A 15210-nucleotide genomic window follows, 5' to 3' on the forward strand; every position below is an offset into this window, starting at 1 on the left:
GATTGCTCTTCTCCCTTCCTCATGGGGCCGTTTTAATAATTTTCAAGAGCTCTTGACTTATGCTGTTTTGCTGTCATGTGTTGTAGATGCTCGCTACCCTACCAGCACTTTAATTATTGCAGCTCCCTTTAAAAGGGTAACTGGCCCTAGGCACCCTGCCTGCCATTGTATTTCCTCTAAATATTGTTTACCCAAGACCAACTTTAGAATCCTCACATAAAAGTTCTACTCAAATGTCATTTCAGTTATAGGAAAAGAGAAACCTTGGCATTTTCCAGTGTTTTCACGTTGAAATACAAGAATTCTCTATACAGATCTCTTTAAGCACAATTTTGTAGACAAAATGACACAGGACTAGTTTATTAAAATATAATTTTTAATGAATTGGTTCAAGTTGGAATGTTGCTGTGAAGTTGATTTTGTCCCGTTTCTAACCAACACTTTGTTTCATAAATTCTTAATACGTTACGGTTGTCACACTGGAAACTTGAGTGTTGACCAGCAGTTGCACAATCAGTGTCTGCTTTCTGCCTAGGTTGATGCTATAGCACAGGGAACTTACATTTAGTAGAGCCAGTGACTGAGTTAGGTGTTTATTTACACATCAGAAGTTCCTGAAATGTCTCTCAAGATTTTTTCTTCATTTTATTTAAAAATATGATCCCCCACCAAATACTCCATTTCGTATGGAGCTGTAGCAAAAATCAGGCTGAAAAGTGATCTCATCCTGGGTGCTACTTTTTCCCGCTTATTGGTAATATCTTTCTGACTAGTGCCACTGGCTAAATTCTAGCAGTAAGATGAGAAGGCCCTAAGGCCTATTGTAGACTGCATGTAACAAAGGCCAAATTTAATCAAAGGCTCCATGTCTTTTTGCTAGAAACTAGCCTTAAATTCCTCTATTTGATGTGATGTCAATTATCCCCAAAGTTACACTTCCCAATATGTGGACTATTATATTACACTCTGAATATCACATTTCCTGGTTCTTACGAAATACAAGTCCAGACGTGTACAAAAGTATTGTTTAAGTCTTCCTGCTTTTCTCAATTTTACTCAAATTCACTCAAGTTAGTGAAGTGATACTTTATTTGGCCATCAGTGTATATCAAGAAACTTAAACGTGCCTTTTGATCAAGTAATTATGCTAGAAATCTCCTGGAATGTGGACAAAGATTTATGTACCAAGATACAGCAACTAAAATGGTAAGGCATGGAAATAAAATGCCCACGCCTAAAGGGGTAATGGTTAACTAGTAAATACAATGGAATGTTATAAAGACATAAAATATAACCTTTTCACCCAACAATTCTGGGAATCTAGTCAACAAATACAAGTTGCACAACCAAAATATGGTCAAAGATGTGTATTGCATGATTTATAAAACTGGCATCAATTTAAATTACAAACGGAGTAAAATCACGGTCATCTAGTCAACAGATCCTGCTAGCACAGAAACATGCTGCCACAGGTGGAGGTCCTTTCAATAACACTGAAAAAAGGAGGGCACTCACTGCAGCACCATCTGTTAAAGGTCACTTTCTAAAAAGGAGCCCATACATGTTTCAGATTTTTAAAAAACTTGTCAAATTGTAATTTTAAACTGAACGTTCTGAGAAACTTGCAATGTGAGAATGATCATCTCTTACATGAAAAAACGACTTGATAAACGCTCAATCTGTATATGGCTTTTATCAAAATATGTATATTAACATCAAAGGGTAAAAAGGAAACCTGCACAAAGACTTTACTTGAATTATTAGATTAACAGCCACGTACCATTTTTTAAAAGAGGAAGTAGAGACACATTTGCTTCTGTCACTTGAGCAGTGAGTGATCAATCACTCCAAGGGGAAGCCGGCTCAGCCTACAGGCCCAAACCCAGTCCGTCTGTACAGCCCCCACACAGAATGGTTTTTACATTCAGTGGTTAAAAAAAAAGTACTTTGTGACGTGAAAATTAGTTTATCAGAGCTCAGACGTCTATTCATTTAAATTGTTTATGGATGCCTTCTCACTACAATGGCAGAATGGAGTCACTTACTCGAGACAGATCAATGGCCTGCAAAGCTCAAAATATTTACTGTTTTAGAAGGGAAAAAAAACAGATTGCAAGAATGTGGCCCTTCTGCCTTGGTTACCCATAGTCCTAATGCTTCCTGCCAAAACTCAAGGAAAACAGCACCAAGTTCAAGTCTAGTGCAACAACCTATCATGTCTAAGCTGCTTTTGACAGGTCTGAGTAAGTCGAGTAGTTCTTTGAACATAAGGCCTGAATATTCTGTAAATTTGCTAGATTATAATGAAATTTAAGACTGGGATTTACTAATCTAGATCATGGAACTATTTCAAAAGGCGTCATGTGGTGGGTTCTCGAGACTGGATCAGGAGTGTAAAAAGTAAATACACTAGTTCCTCTACATGGTAGGGACATAAAGTTATCACTTGTAATTTCTAAAACATGTTTTGTCCACCAGATATGAAGATCAGCAAAAATGTTAAAAAGCTTCTTAATGAGAACCATAAAATGTACTTTTGCAAGACAATAGGATTTCAGTTGTTGCTCTGCTACAAGGTCTGAATATTCAGACAACTACTAGATGCTTCTAGAATCAGTCCGAAACTGAAACGACTGTAGTCATCAGAGGTTCTGTTTGGTGGCAATTCTACGTTCACCTGAGATGCCACACCAACAGGTACATGTGGAATGAGATCAGCCGTAGGGTGGCAAAGACAAAATTGGGGAAAGGAGGGAGGACCCAAACTCTTCAAGTCAAGTTCTACACTTACCAGGAAAAAATTTAGTCCAACTGCCAGTTTTGCAGCCAATGGGAACTGACCCAATTTGTAACAAAGCTCTAGCGAAGCCAACTCTCGGAACCAATCCTCCTAATTTCCAATCTCAATGATAAAATGGAAATTAATGTAGGGGGTACAGTTAAGAAAACAGACAAAGTATCACCAGTCTTGGTGGGGGATTACAGATTTTTATTCTTTGTATTTCAAGTTATTACATTCAACATGTTTTGCTTTTGTGATCATTAAGTCATTTAAAAAATAAACCCCTGGTATAATTCCTTAAACTAAGCAGCATGCTAAATAGCTAAATAAAATGTTGCCCCCAGCCCCAAAATACATTATCCAATGAAATACATTTTTCTTAAATAATTTAGACTTGAGGAATTAGCTGCTCTATAAATTATGGCTGCTTTTTTTCTTTTATTCCTTTTGGCCAGCTTTTGTAGGTTAAGTGTATTTTTAAACCTTTGCTACTGCAACAGAAATTGATGTGCCTGGAGTAGCCAAAAGATTCCTGGACCATCAAATAGAAAAAATAAGGCCGATTCCCATCATTCCCATGACAACATTTGGTTCTATTTAGCTAAAATTGTGTTTACAGTGTCTTATAGAATACCCCATTTCCTTTCCCACACTCTCCGTTAGCAGTATTAAACCACAGAGCTGTGGCTTTTGTATTGATTTGTATTCCATCTTCTGAATTTTGTATTCAAGTATGCTCTTGGTCTAGAGCAGGGTTTAAGTTCTACACTCCTCAGATCTTACTAGGCTGCTCAGAGAGGACCAAGAACTATTGTGGAAGCAAATCACAGCAAAGGAGACTACAACAAAATTTTAAAATCAAATAAAAAACACAGCTACCAACACCTCAGGGTTTCGGAAAAGCTCATGAACGGCCAGAGCTGATTTTCAAGAAGCCACTGACTGTTACGTGCACCCTCTCCGTCTCCCAGGCCTTTTACACACGCTGTCCCCCTGCCTGGACGTGTTCACCTGGCTCAGATCCAGAGGGCAGCCCCTCCCAAGCACATGATGCCTGGCCTGGAGAACCATGACACAGTTGCAACTGCTGCTTGTCCGTGTCCCCTCCCTTATTAATTAAAAAGTCCACGAGGGGAAGAAAGCCACAGGCCGGTCTCATTCAGCTAATCCTCCCCAACAAGTAGTCTGGTCCGGGGCACATACTAAACGCGTATATGTTAAAGAAGGCAACGGTGTCCTTTAGCTGAGGACTTACAAAGTCAAGGCTTAAGGGAACAGGACTACGGAAAGCAGCAGGTGGGCTGGGAGGTGACTGGGCCAATGTTAGGATCTGGAGAAGAGAAGGACAAGCTCTTGTTAGGGTGGCCGCTGCTCTGCTCCTCCAAGTAGGTGCCACGTACAAAAGTGGGTCGTGTCCACAGCTGCCACATCATTCAAGTTACCAAAGTTCTGCAATCTCCCAATTTCTAAAAATGTTGGCACAGAATTCAAAATGGCTTACCCAGCCATTGTGTGGACCAAGGAAAACAGGCCCAAAGCCGGATGCAGCTACCAGTTTTCAAACGTTCCATCGCCCTCTCCCAGAACCCCTTAAATCCTAAGGAAGCTCAGTGAACACACTGGCTCTTGTTATCAAAACAGTGGGGACTCATCAAAATTACAAAGAAAAAAAACGGCTATGAAATGACGAACTCCTACTTGAAATGAAAACGATTATTCTATTTCAGTACTTCTATCACAAACGGAGTAGACATAAGTCCTATTTTAGATATTTTTATAGTGCAACAGATTTAAATGTGGACTTTTATCACTTAGAAATCGCTGTGACACTAGCCATCGAGCAGTGCCATGTGCAGTAAGTAAAGCTGATCGCTACTTGACTGCCTGAGTGTTCATTTTGTCCCCAGAATGAAATTCAGTTTCCTTAGTTGAAAGACACACTCTAAACAGCTCAAACACTTATTATAAATGACAAGTGCTGTTAAATAGCTTTTTTAAACTTTACAATATTAGGGTTATAAACAATTTTATTCCGAATTACTTACATTTGTTTCCAAGCAATGCATTTATTTAGTAGGATGCCATTTACCAGTCATCAAAAACTTTATGTTGAAAATGTAATTTTAATAGATAATTCTCCATCTTACATAGGAGCACAATAAAATACACCACATTCTGAAGAAACTCCAGAAGTTATGAGAGTAAGAGTGGGGGAAATTCAGATGGGTTATAATATCCATTATCTTCAAACTGCAAGAGAGAGGGTTCCAACCCACATACATATTTAGGACTGGCTACATTGATGACTTAAAAACAAGAATCAAGAATTAGACATGGAGAAGGGTGGGAAAGAAGAGTTGTGTCGGGGGAGGAACTCGGTCAATGCAGAAAAAATTACTGAATATCAAAAACTAAAAGGAGCTCCCACAGCAAATACTAGAAGGATGAAAGTAAGAATCAGTAACAGGATCTGATGCTCTCAAGCGAAGAAGCCTTTCTGATGACACTTTTGCAAGCTGGTTGCTTAAGAGTTGCTCATCAGGTCTCTAAAGAAGACGCCAATGCCTCAGCAAACCCCAAATGATTATCAGACTGGTGTTTCCTAATAATACACACCAGTGGTCACACATGAAGTCTTCAGACAAGAACTAAGAAAAAGTTCATAACCAAAATACCTGTCACAAATGTGGCACATGTGAAAGTCCGTCACAACTGCTGCTTTGCTATGACTCGCATGGACAGTCATTTTCAAACACTGTGGCAAGACACCAATGATCATCTAGCTAATCAGACAACACAAACACATTTATTTCAATTTTCTAGGCAGTAAAAAAATTGTTAGGTATCGATGCTTTATATATGCTCAAGGCCAGCTTAAAAATATTCCATTCAGTGATATCTTAAACATAAATTTGCATCAGTGAAAAGAAACTGGCAAAACCTACCTCTTGCCATTCAATTTGTCAGATGGTGAAGACCAGAACAGAATGTTTCATCAGTTTTAATTTTTAAATACGATTGTCACATTGGGAAAATGAAATAAACACAGTAAAATAAACTGTACAAAGGCAAAGTAGAATAACAAAAAAATATTTTACTAAAACAAGATTTACAGAAGTTTCCAGACAAGCCATACAAAATGGTCACAAGCTTTTTTCTTGAAGGAAGAATTCTACACTTGACAGCAAAGTCACAATGTTATCAGTGAGGGCTGTGATGTTTGTTTAATGTTCCCATTTTGGGTCAAACAATCAAGCTTGTCCATCTACAGCGTCTAAATAAAGTTAGACTTGGCTAGAGAGCATATTCTAAAGAACTGGTTAGCTGCTTTTAACCAATGCAATTAGATCACCATAAAAGGCAGGGAAGGAGCCCATAAAATTAAAATAAAACCACCTCCCTCCTCAAAAAAAATAAAAACAAAGAAAAACACCCACACCCCTGCAGCTAACCCTGACACTACCTTCATTCACAGTGCTTTATACTTAAACCATGATGAGGGAAATGAATAAAAGCAGAGAGGGGCCACTGCTTTTAAACTTTTCCCAACAATCCAGATGACACTTCTAGCCTCTGCTCATGCTTTACAACAGTGAATCAGGACAAGACATAGATTTGCTAATGTGCATTTAATCACCAAAGGACTGAAGATGTCTGGGCTTTTATTCTGTAATGTTTCTAAGACTGTGTCCATTAAATGCAAACAAAAAGGAAGAAGTCTTGGCAGAACAGGAGAAATGATGCACACTGATGATCAGATCGATTTAAATATTATTCATGGCATATAGCCTAGTCCATGCTCTAGCTGTAGACAAAAACAAACATGCGATTATTATTTTACTTAGTTCAGTCTGTTACTTTCCAAATTAAAAAAATAAGCAAACACTGTGAAGTTAATTATGGAAATGCCACTTTCCATAATCTGCATCAGGGCAGAAAAATTGTCTATGTCTGATCACTAATACATTACAACAGGATGAGGAGAGTTGTCGCCTTTATTTCTAGATATATAATGCTCCCTACTAATTTGGTTACAATCTGTAAAAGAAGCTTACCAATTTCAAACTCCCTAGCTATAAATTAATGCAATTTAATCAAACGTGTTGCAAAAACGGCTCAAATGAATTCAAAAGTTCCCCATTATCTTTACATACTGCTAGAGGAATGGTAGACCCTCAGCACTTATTTAATCAGGTGTAGTTTACAAGAGTCCAGGACCTCCCAATTATATGTTGTCTTAAATTTGGGGGGTCACGCAGGTCATAAGATAGAGTGTGACCATCTTTTGTTATTTATTTACATATTATAAGCAGGATCTGATTTATTCCTTTTAATATACACATATACCGTTTTCTTGTTAAGACCGTAAGACAGTTTTGAAACGCAGCATGAATGTCTTACTGTACCTGTTTCTATGGCTTGGGCTTCGTTGGTCTTCCACTGCTCCGCGACGTCATTTGCTAACGGGTCGTCGGGGTTGGGCGCACTTAACAAGGCCTGGATGGAGAGCAGGACTGTGCGGATCTGCAGCGCTGGGGACCACTTATCTACGAAGGCAAAGGCCGAGGGATCACACCAGACAAGCGGCCCGAACGGCTCCATTGCCCTCCCACAGACCCCAGTGGTCTTTACAAAGGGCCAGATGACAATGCACAGATTCTCAATATGCAATGCTTAAGAGAAATCGGAATAGCACAGAATGATAAAGGTAACACTTACCTTTCAAAATATCTAAACATATTCTTCCCAACTTGTCTACATTAGGATGATAAATTTTGGTCATGAAACGTACTTTAGGGGCTGCCATGGGGTATTCTTCTGGAAGGAATAGTTCAAGTTTAAAAGTCCCTCCCTCAAAGGGGGAATCCTGGGGGCCAGCAATGACCACATGAAAATAACGGGCGTTGCTCTCATCTGGTTCTGCTTTAATGCCGGGAACTGGTTCTGCCAGCAAACGCTGAGTTTCCTGCAACAGAAAAACATAACACGTCTGTGAAAGATGTCATTTTGCTAAATACCAAAATAAAACTAGAAAGTTCTTCTCTTAAAATTGAACGTAACTGCACCTCTCCAATCTCCTGATATGGTTTTTATTTAGCTTATAAAATACAAAGTTCAAAAAAAGACTTTAAATAATCACAATCAGCTGAATACAACTGCAAGCAAATACTGGTGACGTATCATATACATTCTAGCTACAAATGTCTACACACGTTGATAATAAAACTAGGCTAATGAAACTGATTTTAAATCCAAGGAACAGAAAAGAATGAAAAAGGAGAAAGAAAATAACACTAGGATTACCATATCGGTAAGGCACTTGCCCTGTCTAAATTCTACCAAAACCACGCTGTTTATAAAGTAAAATTAAAGCCACTGAAAATCTCTCCTGAAAAATAGAGTGGAATGAAGGAAGGACAAAAGCACAGGATCTAAACACTGGAGGGCTGGAGAAATGACTGACGATGACCCTAAAAGGAACCCTTACTGTTCCCCAACTATCATACCATTAGTTCTCTCTTCCATCTGTCGCCCTCTTTCCTAAAACACCGTAACGTTCTTCCTCTCCTCTCTTCAAACTTCCAACAAACATCATCTTTCTTCAGTTTTGGCCGAGGACCTGCTTTCTATCTCACCAGAAAGCCAAACCCTCCTGGAGTTCCCTCCATGCATCTGTCCACCCACGTGCTCAGCCTTTTCCCCTGTCACTGCAGATGAAATGGGGTCCCTCTTGGCTAAGACCAACCTCTCCTCTTATGCACTAGATTTTATCTCCTCACCTACTCAAGGATCTCTTTCCTTTCCTGAATCATCCATTTTTCCCTCTTTACTGGATCTTTCCCCAAAGTGTACAAACTCGCTGTTATTTCTCCCAATAAGGGAAAAGGACCTTGACCTGACTCTCCCTCACAAGCTACTGCCCATGGCTTTGCTCCTCTTTGAAAGTTATCTGTACTTGCTTGTCTCCAATTTCTCTCCTCCCCTCCTATCTTGAACACACATCTCCAATCAGGCTTAGCCGCTAACCTGCTCTTTGAGGTCACCAATGATTCCCACACGGTTACATCAATGGTCAATGCTCAATCTTCGTCTTACTTGACCTAAATGCAGTATCTCACCCAACTGGTTGGCCCTCCTCCTTGCAAGGCTTCACACAGCTTCCCGTAGCCACGCTCTCCTGGCTCTCTCATCCTATTTGTCTGGCAGCAACTCCTTTGCTGGTTCCTCCCTATCTCCCCAACGCCCATTAATGAAGTGAGCCAGGGCTCTGTCCTAGGGCTGCCTCTGTCTACACACTTCCGTAGTGATCTCATCCAGTCCAATGAACTGAAATACTAAATGCACTCGGTCCATCCTGAAGTCTCTCCAAATGCATGCGCAGCACAGATCTCTCCCAGCTGTGCCTCTTCTATCCATGGCTGCCTGCCTCTCAGCTCCTCTTCAATATCCAAGAAGCACCTTGGCATGAGCACCCTCACCCTCTACCTGGCTCCTCCCCCAAAGCCTTCCTCATGTCAGTTAACCATAAACCCATCCTTCCAATTGGTCTACCTTTGCCCTCATACCCCACATCTAAGCTGGTCGGCGAATTCTGTTAGCTTGGATGCTGCCACCTACCCACGACTGGCCTGCTGCTCACCTGCGCACCGCTACACTCACCTGGCAAACGCACAGCCTCCTCCCTTCTCTCCCCGTTTCTGACCTTGCTCCCGGACCTCTCGGGTTGTATTCCACAGACCTTTCAAAATAAAAGCCCTTAGAATGTGCCCCCCAAAGAGGCTTTACAGGACCCCTCACTCCACCCCCTCACTCATCTTCAGCTGTGCTGCCCCCTCCTACCTTCACCCCACCCGTACGTCCCAGCCACACCAGCCAGACTAGCTTCTTTGTGCATCTTCCACCTGCCAAGAATATGCCTCCTCAGGCTTTGCAATTGCTCTTCTGCCCTGAAATGTCTATCCAGCTCCCTCCCTCAGCTCCTAAGATCTCCGTTCAGATGTGTTTTCCCAGGGAAGCCTCCATAATTGAAACTGCAAAGCCCAGCCCTCCCTCACTATCCCTGCCCTCCCACTTTATTCCCCAAAGCACTACTAATGTCACGTAGCTCACTTAGTTTGTTCAGAGTGGCACTACTGTAAAAGGAGCGACTTCACCTGTTTTATTTACTGCCATAGCATCAGCATTCCGAACAGTGCCTGGCACCACAGATATTCAATAAATACTCGTTGAATTATGAATCTATTTGATGTTACAGAGAATGAGGAATAAACTCAGAATTTCATCTATAACATTAAAGCAGTGTAATTCAAAGCAGGATGTGCACCTCACAGAAGAAAACAAAAGTTCATTTCAGGTGTGGGAAGAAACTGACTTCTGTTTATAATTTATTTTTACTCATAAAACGTTAACATTCAATATACAAACTGAGAATAGTATGTGTAATTGTACATATTAGTAATACATTTTCAACATTTTGAATAGGCATGTGTAGTCAAAAATGTTTAGAACACTGCTATATCTAAGCTTTTAGGTAGGAAAACCAATCAATGAATGAAAATACTGTACTTACACTGCTTTCACTTATGAAAAATTACACACCCTACACCATTTCATTCTACAGCCTACATGCATATACTAAAAAAGGATTTCTGTCAGCAGTCACGTACTGAAACAGTCATAAGATGCTGATACAACATCTACTCCTTCCCCCAAATGTGTTGAACCTATCTATCCACAGTCGTGTCAATGAGTAATGGTACTTTAATTCAAGACTAGTTTTCTTGTTTCATTTTGTTTTAATCGTGGCAATGCAAGGGCAAATGAAAAACTAAAATGTAAACTGCTTTCAGCAAAATGTTCTTTAGATTCAAAGTAAAACATTTTTAGAGCACTAAAAAATATCTCAAGAGGCAATAATGAAACCTCTCCCATCTTGGGAAGTCCTCCAACATGTAACTAGAAAAACAAAAGAGGCTGGTCTTCATTTTTAGGGAAAAAGAAAGCTACTAAGGATGAACAGTACGAGGAAAGGAATGAGAAAAGAACTGGAATTCTGACCTCTCCTCCCCTCCACCCTCCTTTTGTTCTGCCCCACATCTCCTTATGTTTAGAAAGCCATAAAGAGGGAAAGTGGAAAAAAGGAGAAAGCTGAGATCCAAGAGCCCGAAACACACTCCCTGATTACACAAAATAGTAGCAGCTCTATTCAAAGCTATAAAAAGCTGCCAGAAGGGCCTCCAAGACCACATCCCAAAATAGCTTTAACATCACTCTCAGTACACAGCGAGATAGCTACAGCTATTCATTTCCTCATCTTCAGTTAACTCTCAAAATCAGAGATAGTCTTTTTTTAAAAATGTACATATTAAACATATCATGTGACCTGATCAATTATAAGATTTAACTGGACCACATTCTAGAATAAGCTTTTAGGTGTAAAAAACTTTTTGAAATAGTTTGATAGGCTCTCAAACTCCAATGGATTTTCATACACTGAAAAGACGCATAATTATTCCACTACATGGCACTGATTTCCCAAACAAACCCACAGCATAAATTATAGGAAGAAAAAAAGAATAAAATCCAAACCAAAGGGAACAAGTCTCACCCACAGAAGTTGGTGTCAATTTTTTTCCCTAAAAAGGCAAAAACTGAGTAGGAAGTAAAATCCTGCCTGCTATGATTCACCTACGGCTAACTGTGGAACACTTTCTAGTTTTATATTATTCTTTGCTAGCGACAGTGAAGTACAGCGTGATTTCTTCAAGTCTAGAAGGAATGGGTTCAAATTCCTACTGCACTGCTAGTTAACTATGTTTGAGGCAGTAATTTCCTTTGCTCTGAGCCTCAGCTTCCCATCTATACAATTAACATTGCCCCTCATACCCAGTTGCTGGGAAGATCAAATGAGACAAAAGGACTTGACAAAGGAGATCACAAAAGAAGGGCGTAGTCATAGACAACCAACTAAAAAAGAATGTAGGGTAATAACAAACACAATCACAAACCTCAAGATTTATTAAATAACAGTGTGTGTTTTTAATGAAAAGAGAATAACCCTTAGTTGCCCTTCTGTGGTCATACTTATTTAAAAGCAATCCTAGGACTGAATCGCAGGTAGAACTGGGCTTTAGACCACGCAGAACAGAAAGCACTGGAACCTCTGCTAAGGAAATTATTACGAAAAAGTAGAAAAGGAAGTACATAAAAGTAGAGTACGGATTTAAGCGGTAACAAGATTAAGTCTCAAGGAAACTATCTCATCTTACAGAATATGTATAGCAGTTCATGCTGCAAATACTTTAAAAAGAAATTAACACATCAAATTGATCTGATTATCAATAGATCTGTTGGGACAAGAAGAGCAAATCCCAGAATTCTACCACAGTGAACTATGTAACAACACTTGACATTCTGTCAACTAAACTCCATTCACTAGAACCTTTCCCATTTTAAGTTCAATAACAATTTGTGCTATGGAGCAATGTAAGGTCTTATTATACAATTTGTAAGGTAATGACTGTATTATATACAGTAAAACTTTAAGTTAAAAGAGTGGCAATCTGCGTGTGAGAAAAGCTGGTCCAGTTAATAACTATATATACCCCCACCACATCTCTGTATAGTAATTAGGTTTTTCTCCAATTAAATATTCTTTGAAACAAGACTGCAATGTCTGATTAATAATGCCAATTGTGGAACTTTTAGCTCATTTCTAGTATCTGACTATACTCAATAAATCTATCAATTTTGTTATAAAAATAAGTCTTTTGAGACTGAGAGATGCCCAGTGATGCCTATTCTGTCTATCCCAACCTCTGTCACTACATCTTTTAAGTGATTCTAAAATGTTAACAAGCAGGGGCTTCTTTGGGACGTTTACAAATAAAGCAAAAGTCAATTTCTCATTATATGCACATCTATAAACTACTTGAGGGCATCTACAAGTTCACCCTCTATATGTGTCAGTAGGTTTTTAAAAAAATGTTCCCAATGACGTTTTTGAGTGTTGTGTCCCTAACATTTTAGCCCTGTGGTTTTTCCCACACAATTCTGCTTAACACAGAGAATTTTAGGAAAACATGTCTCCTCATGGACAACAACACTGACTGTATGTATTCTAGCTGGGATTAAAAACAGAACCAAAGTTGTGCTCAGTTTCCTCACCACACTATTTCCTTGGACATCCTAAGGCCAGCTAGAGGTACACCACAATAAGAAATGGTTGTTGAATGCTTTCCTCTATGGCAGTTCTGTCCAACAAAAATATAATTTTAAATTTAATAGTAGCCACATTAAGAAGTAGAGAGGAACAGGTAAAATTAATTGTATTTTTTATTTAACCCAATATAGTCCAACATGTAATCAACTTAAACATTCTTAATTTACAATCCTTGTTCATACTAAGTCTTCAAAATCCAGTGTGTAATTGACACCTACAGCACACACTAATTTGAACTAGCCACATTTCAAATGCTCAATAGCCACACAGGGCTAGAAGCTACCCAAAAGAACAGTTAAAGCAAAGCAATCCTGTTATAACGATGTTACTTACAGGTCATTAAGAATAATTTAACTTATTTCATATAGTGAGTAAAATTTGGCAGAAAAATTTTAAAGCATCACTATTTTCCCCTCAAAAAATTTATACAAAATCATGTCAGAACATCTGAATTATGAATAACAGGAATGTGTATAATAAGTGTTATTGTTTGTTATAGTAACAAGATTGTGTTTGAAAACTATTTGTAGCAATTTCAAAAAAAAACCACTGCATGGACAAAAATTAATTCAAACAAAGCAGCTGCATGATAAAATAATCATTGAGGAATAATTTTAATTTTCACAATCCACACTACCTCCCTAGTGGATGCAAGATATCATCTTATTTCAATCCTATTTCCTTTGCAAAATTAAAGCTCAAGTTAATTATTTTACCCTAGTTAGCTTTTTTGAAATTGCTTATCCTAAACTCATATGTTCCTCCTTTTTCTGTTTTCTCCCTCTACACCCACACACTTAACTACTCAGGATTTCTTACGTGGCAGATTCAGAAGAGGAAAAATGGAGGAACCTGTACCAAGGATTAGATCTTAGAAGACATTAGAAGGCTTCATTTCTAGTTGGACTGAGAAAAGTCCCCTGCATTCCACTTGGAGTAATAGTCAAGAGATGGGGTGGGATGATTTGGGCTAGAAATCTTTACATTCTAATTTTTTTCCTCAACCCAAGACCAGATCAATACTTCTGTGAAGTTCAGTGAAAAGGAACAGACTTGGGAGCCAGAGAGGGACTTCTGAAAGGCTAAGAATATCCAAACAACTTGTTTCTCAGGTCGTAATTAGTCCAGAAGTATCTCCCCTTACTTCCAGTTTCCTATGCATTACCACCCCGTACTATAACTAGCACAGTAATTGTAGGTTTACTTGTCAGACTCTAAACTATCTGAAGATGGGAACTCCAGCTAGCAAATAGTGATGGTAAGTGCTAAATAAATGCTTATTCAATAAATAAATGCATGCATACTTAGGTACCACAGAGCTATATTACAGATTACTATAGATAGCAGGTAGAGATTACTATACCTGCTGTTAGTTGGTAACTTCCACCCCAGGAATGGCATTTAAGATTCCAATCACTGATAATGATAACTAACAAACTGCTTTTACCATGGAACACTGTTAGGCTGGATCCCTTGATTTCCTTGTCTACCACCCCCTAGTTCTTTTGCCCCACTAAACACAGTTTGTTTCTTTTTCTCCCCTTTCCCTCCCACCACTGGTCTGTAAATTCCATGTCAGGGAATCTATGTAATTATCAAGCACTGTTCCCAGAAATGCAAAGAATCAACAGAAGCTCAAGTCACAAAAACTGCCAAATACTGACTTAGGTGTTCTACACATATCATTAACTCATTTAACCCTCATACCCATTTTACAACTGAGGGAAATGAGAAAGTAAGACTGACCCCTTGCAGTATAACCAAAGGAGCCAGTGGTGGGGCCAGGACTGAAGTCCAGGCTCCTGGGCTCTATTTCAGTCTGGCTTCAGAGACTGTTTTCTTAATCTCAATGGGATATAGGAGGACAATTAACAACATGAACAGTAAATGTCAAATGTTAGGCAGGACAATAAATAGCACAGAAATTAAAGAAAGGCTATTTTCAGTCCTTCATATTCATGAAAGTGCTTTATATGAAAGAGGTAAATTAAGTCATAATGTCACCCATCCCCCTTTTTTCTTCTGGGACTGGCAACTGAAGTATATAGTCTTAAGATGAGGAAGGGAAAAAATCTGCAGTTTGATTGAAAACTGGTAATATACTATTTGACCAGAATGATCTATTATATGCCTAGCCGCGTTGCCTATCTGTGACACTGCACGAAACCATAATGCTCTGAAGTGTCACCGTGACTCTGAAACATGA

The 15210-nt window shown here is 39.1% G+C and overlaps 1 protein-coding gene across 2 annotated transcripts in view; it reads right to left on the minus strand.

Annotated features, from left to right (window-relative positions):
* Positions 1–4886: 4886 nt before the first annotated feature.
* The window catches only part of UBE2N (ubiquitin conjugating enzyme E2 N), a 28568-nt gene continuing 18244 nt past the window's right edge, over positions 4887–15210 (minus strand). For both annotated transcript variants that reach the window (XM_081061568.1, XM_081061567.1), the window contains exons 2-4: positions 7502–7748; positions 7189–7329; positions 4887–6587 (exon numbers count right to left, since the gene is read on the minus strand). In XM_081061568.1, the coding sequence (XP_080917694.1) occupies positions 6547–6587; positions 7189–7329; positions 7502–7748 (429 nt within the window). In that variant the 3' untranslated portion in view covers positions 4887–6546. The remainder of the gene's footprint in view (positions 6588–7188; positions 7330–7501; positions 7749–15210) is intronic.

This window comes from Rhinolophus hipposideros, assembly GCF_964194185.1.
Source record: "Rhinolophus hipposideros genome assembly, chromosome: 9".
Classification (NCBI taxonomy): domain Eukaryota; kingdom Metazoa; phylum Chordata; class Mammalia; order Chiroptera; family Rhinolophidae; genus Rhinolophus; species Rhinolophus hipposideros.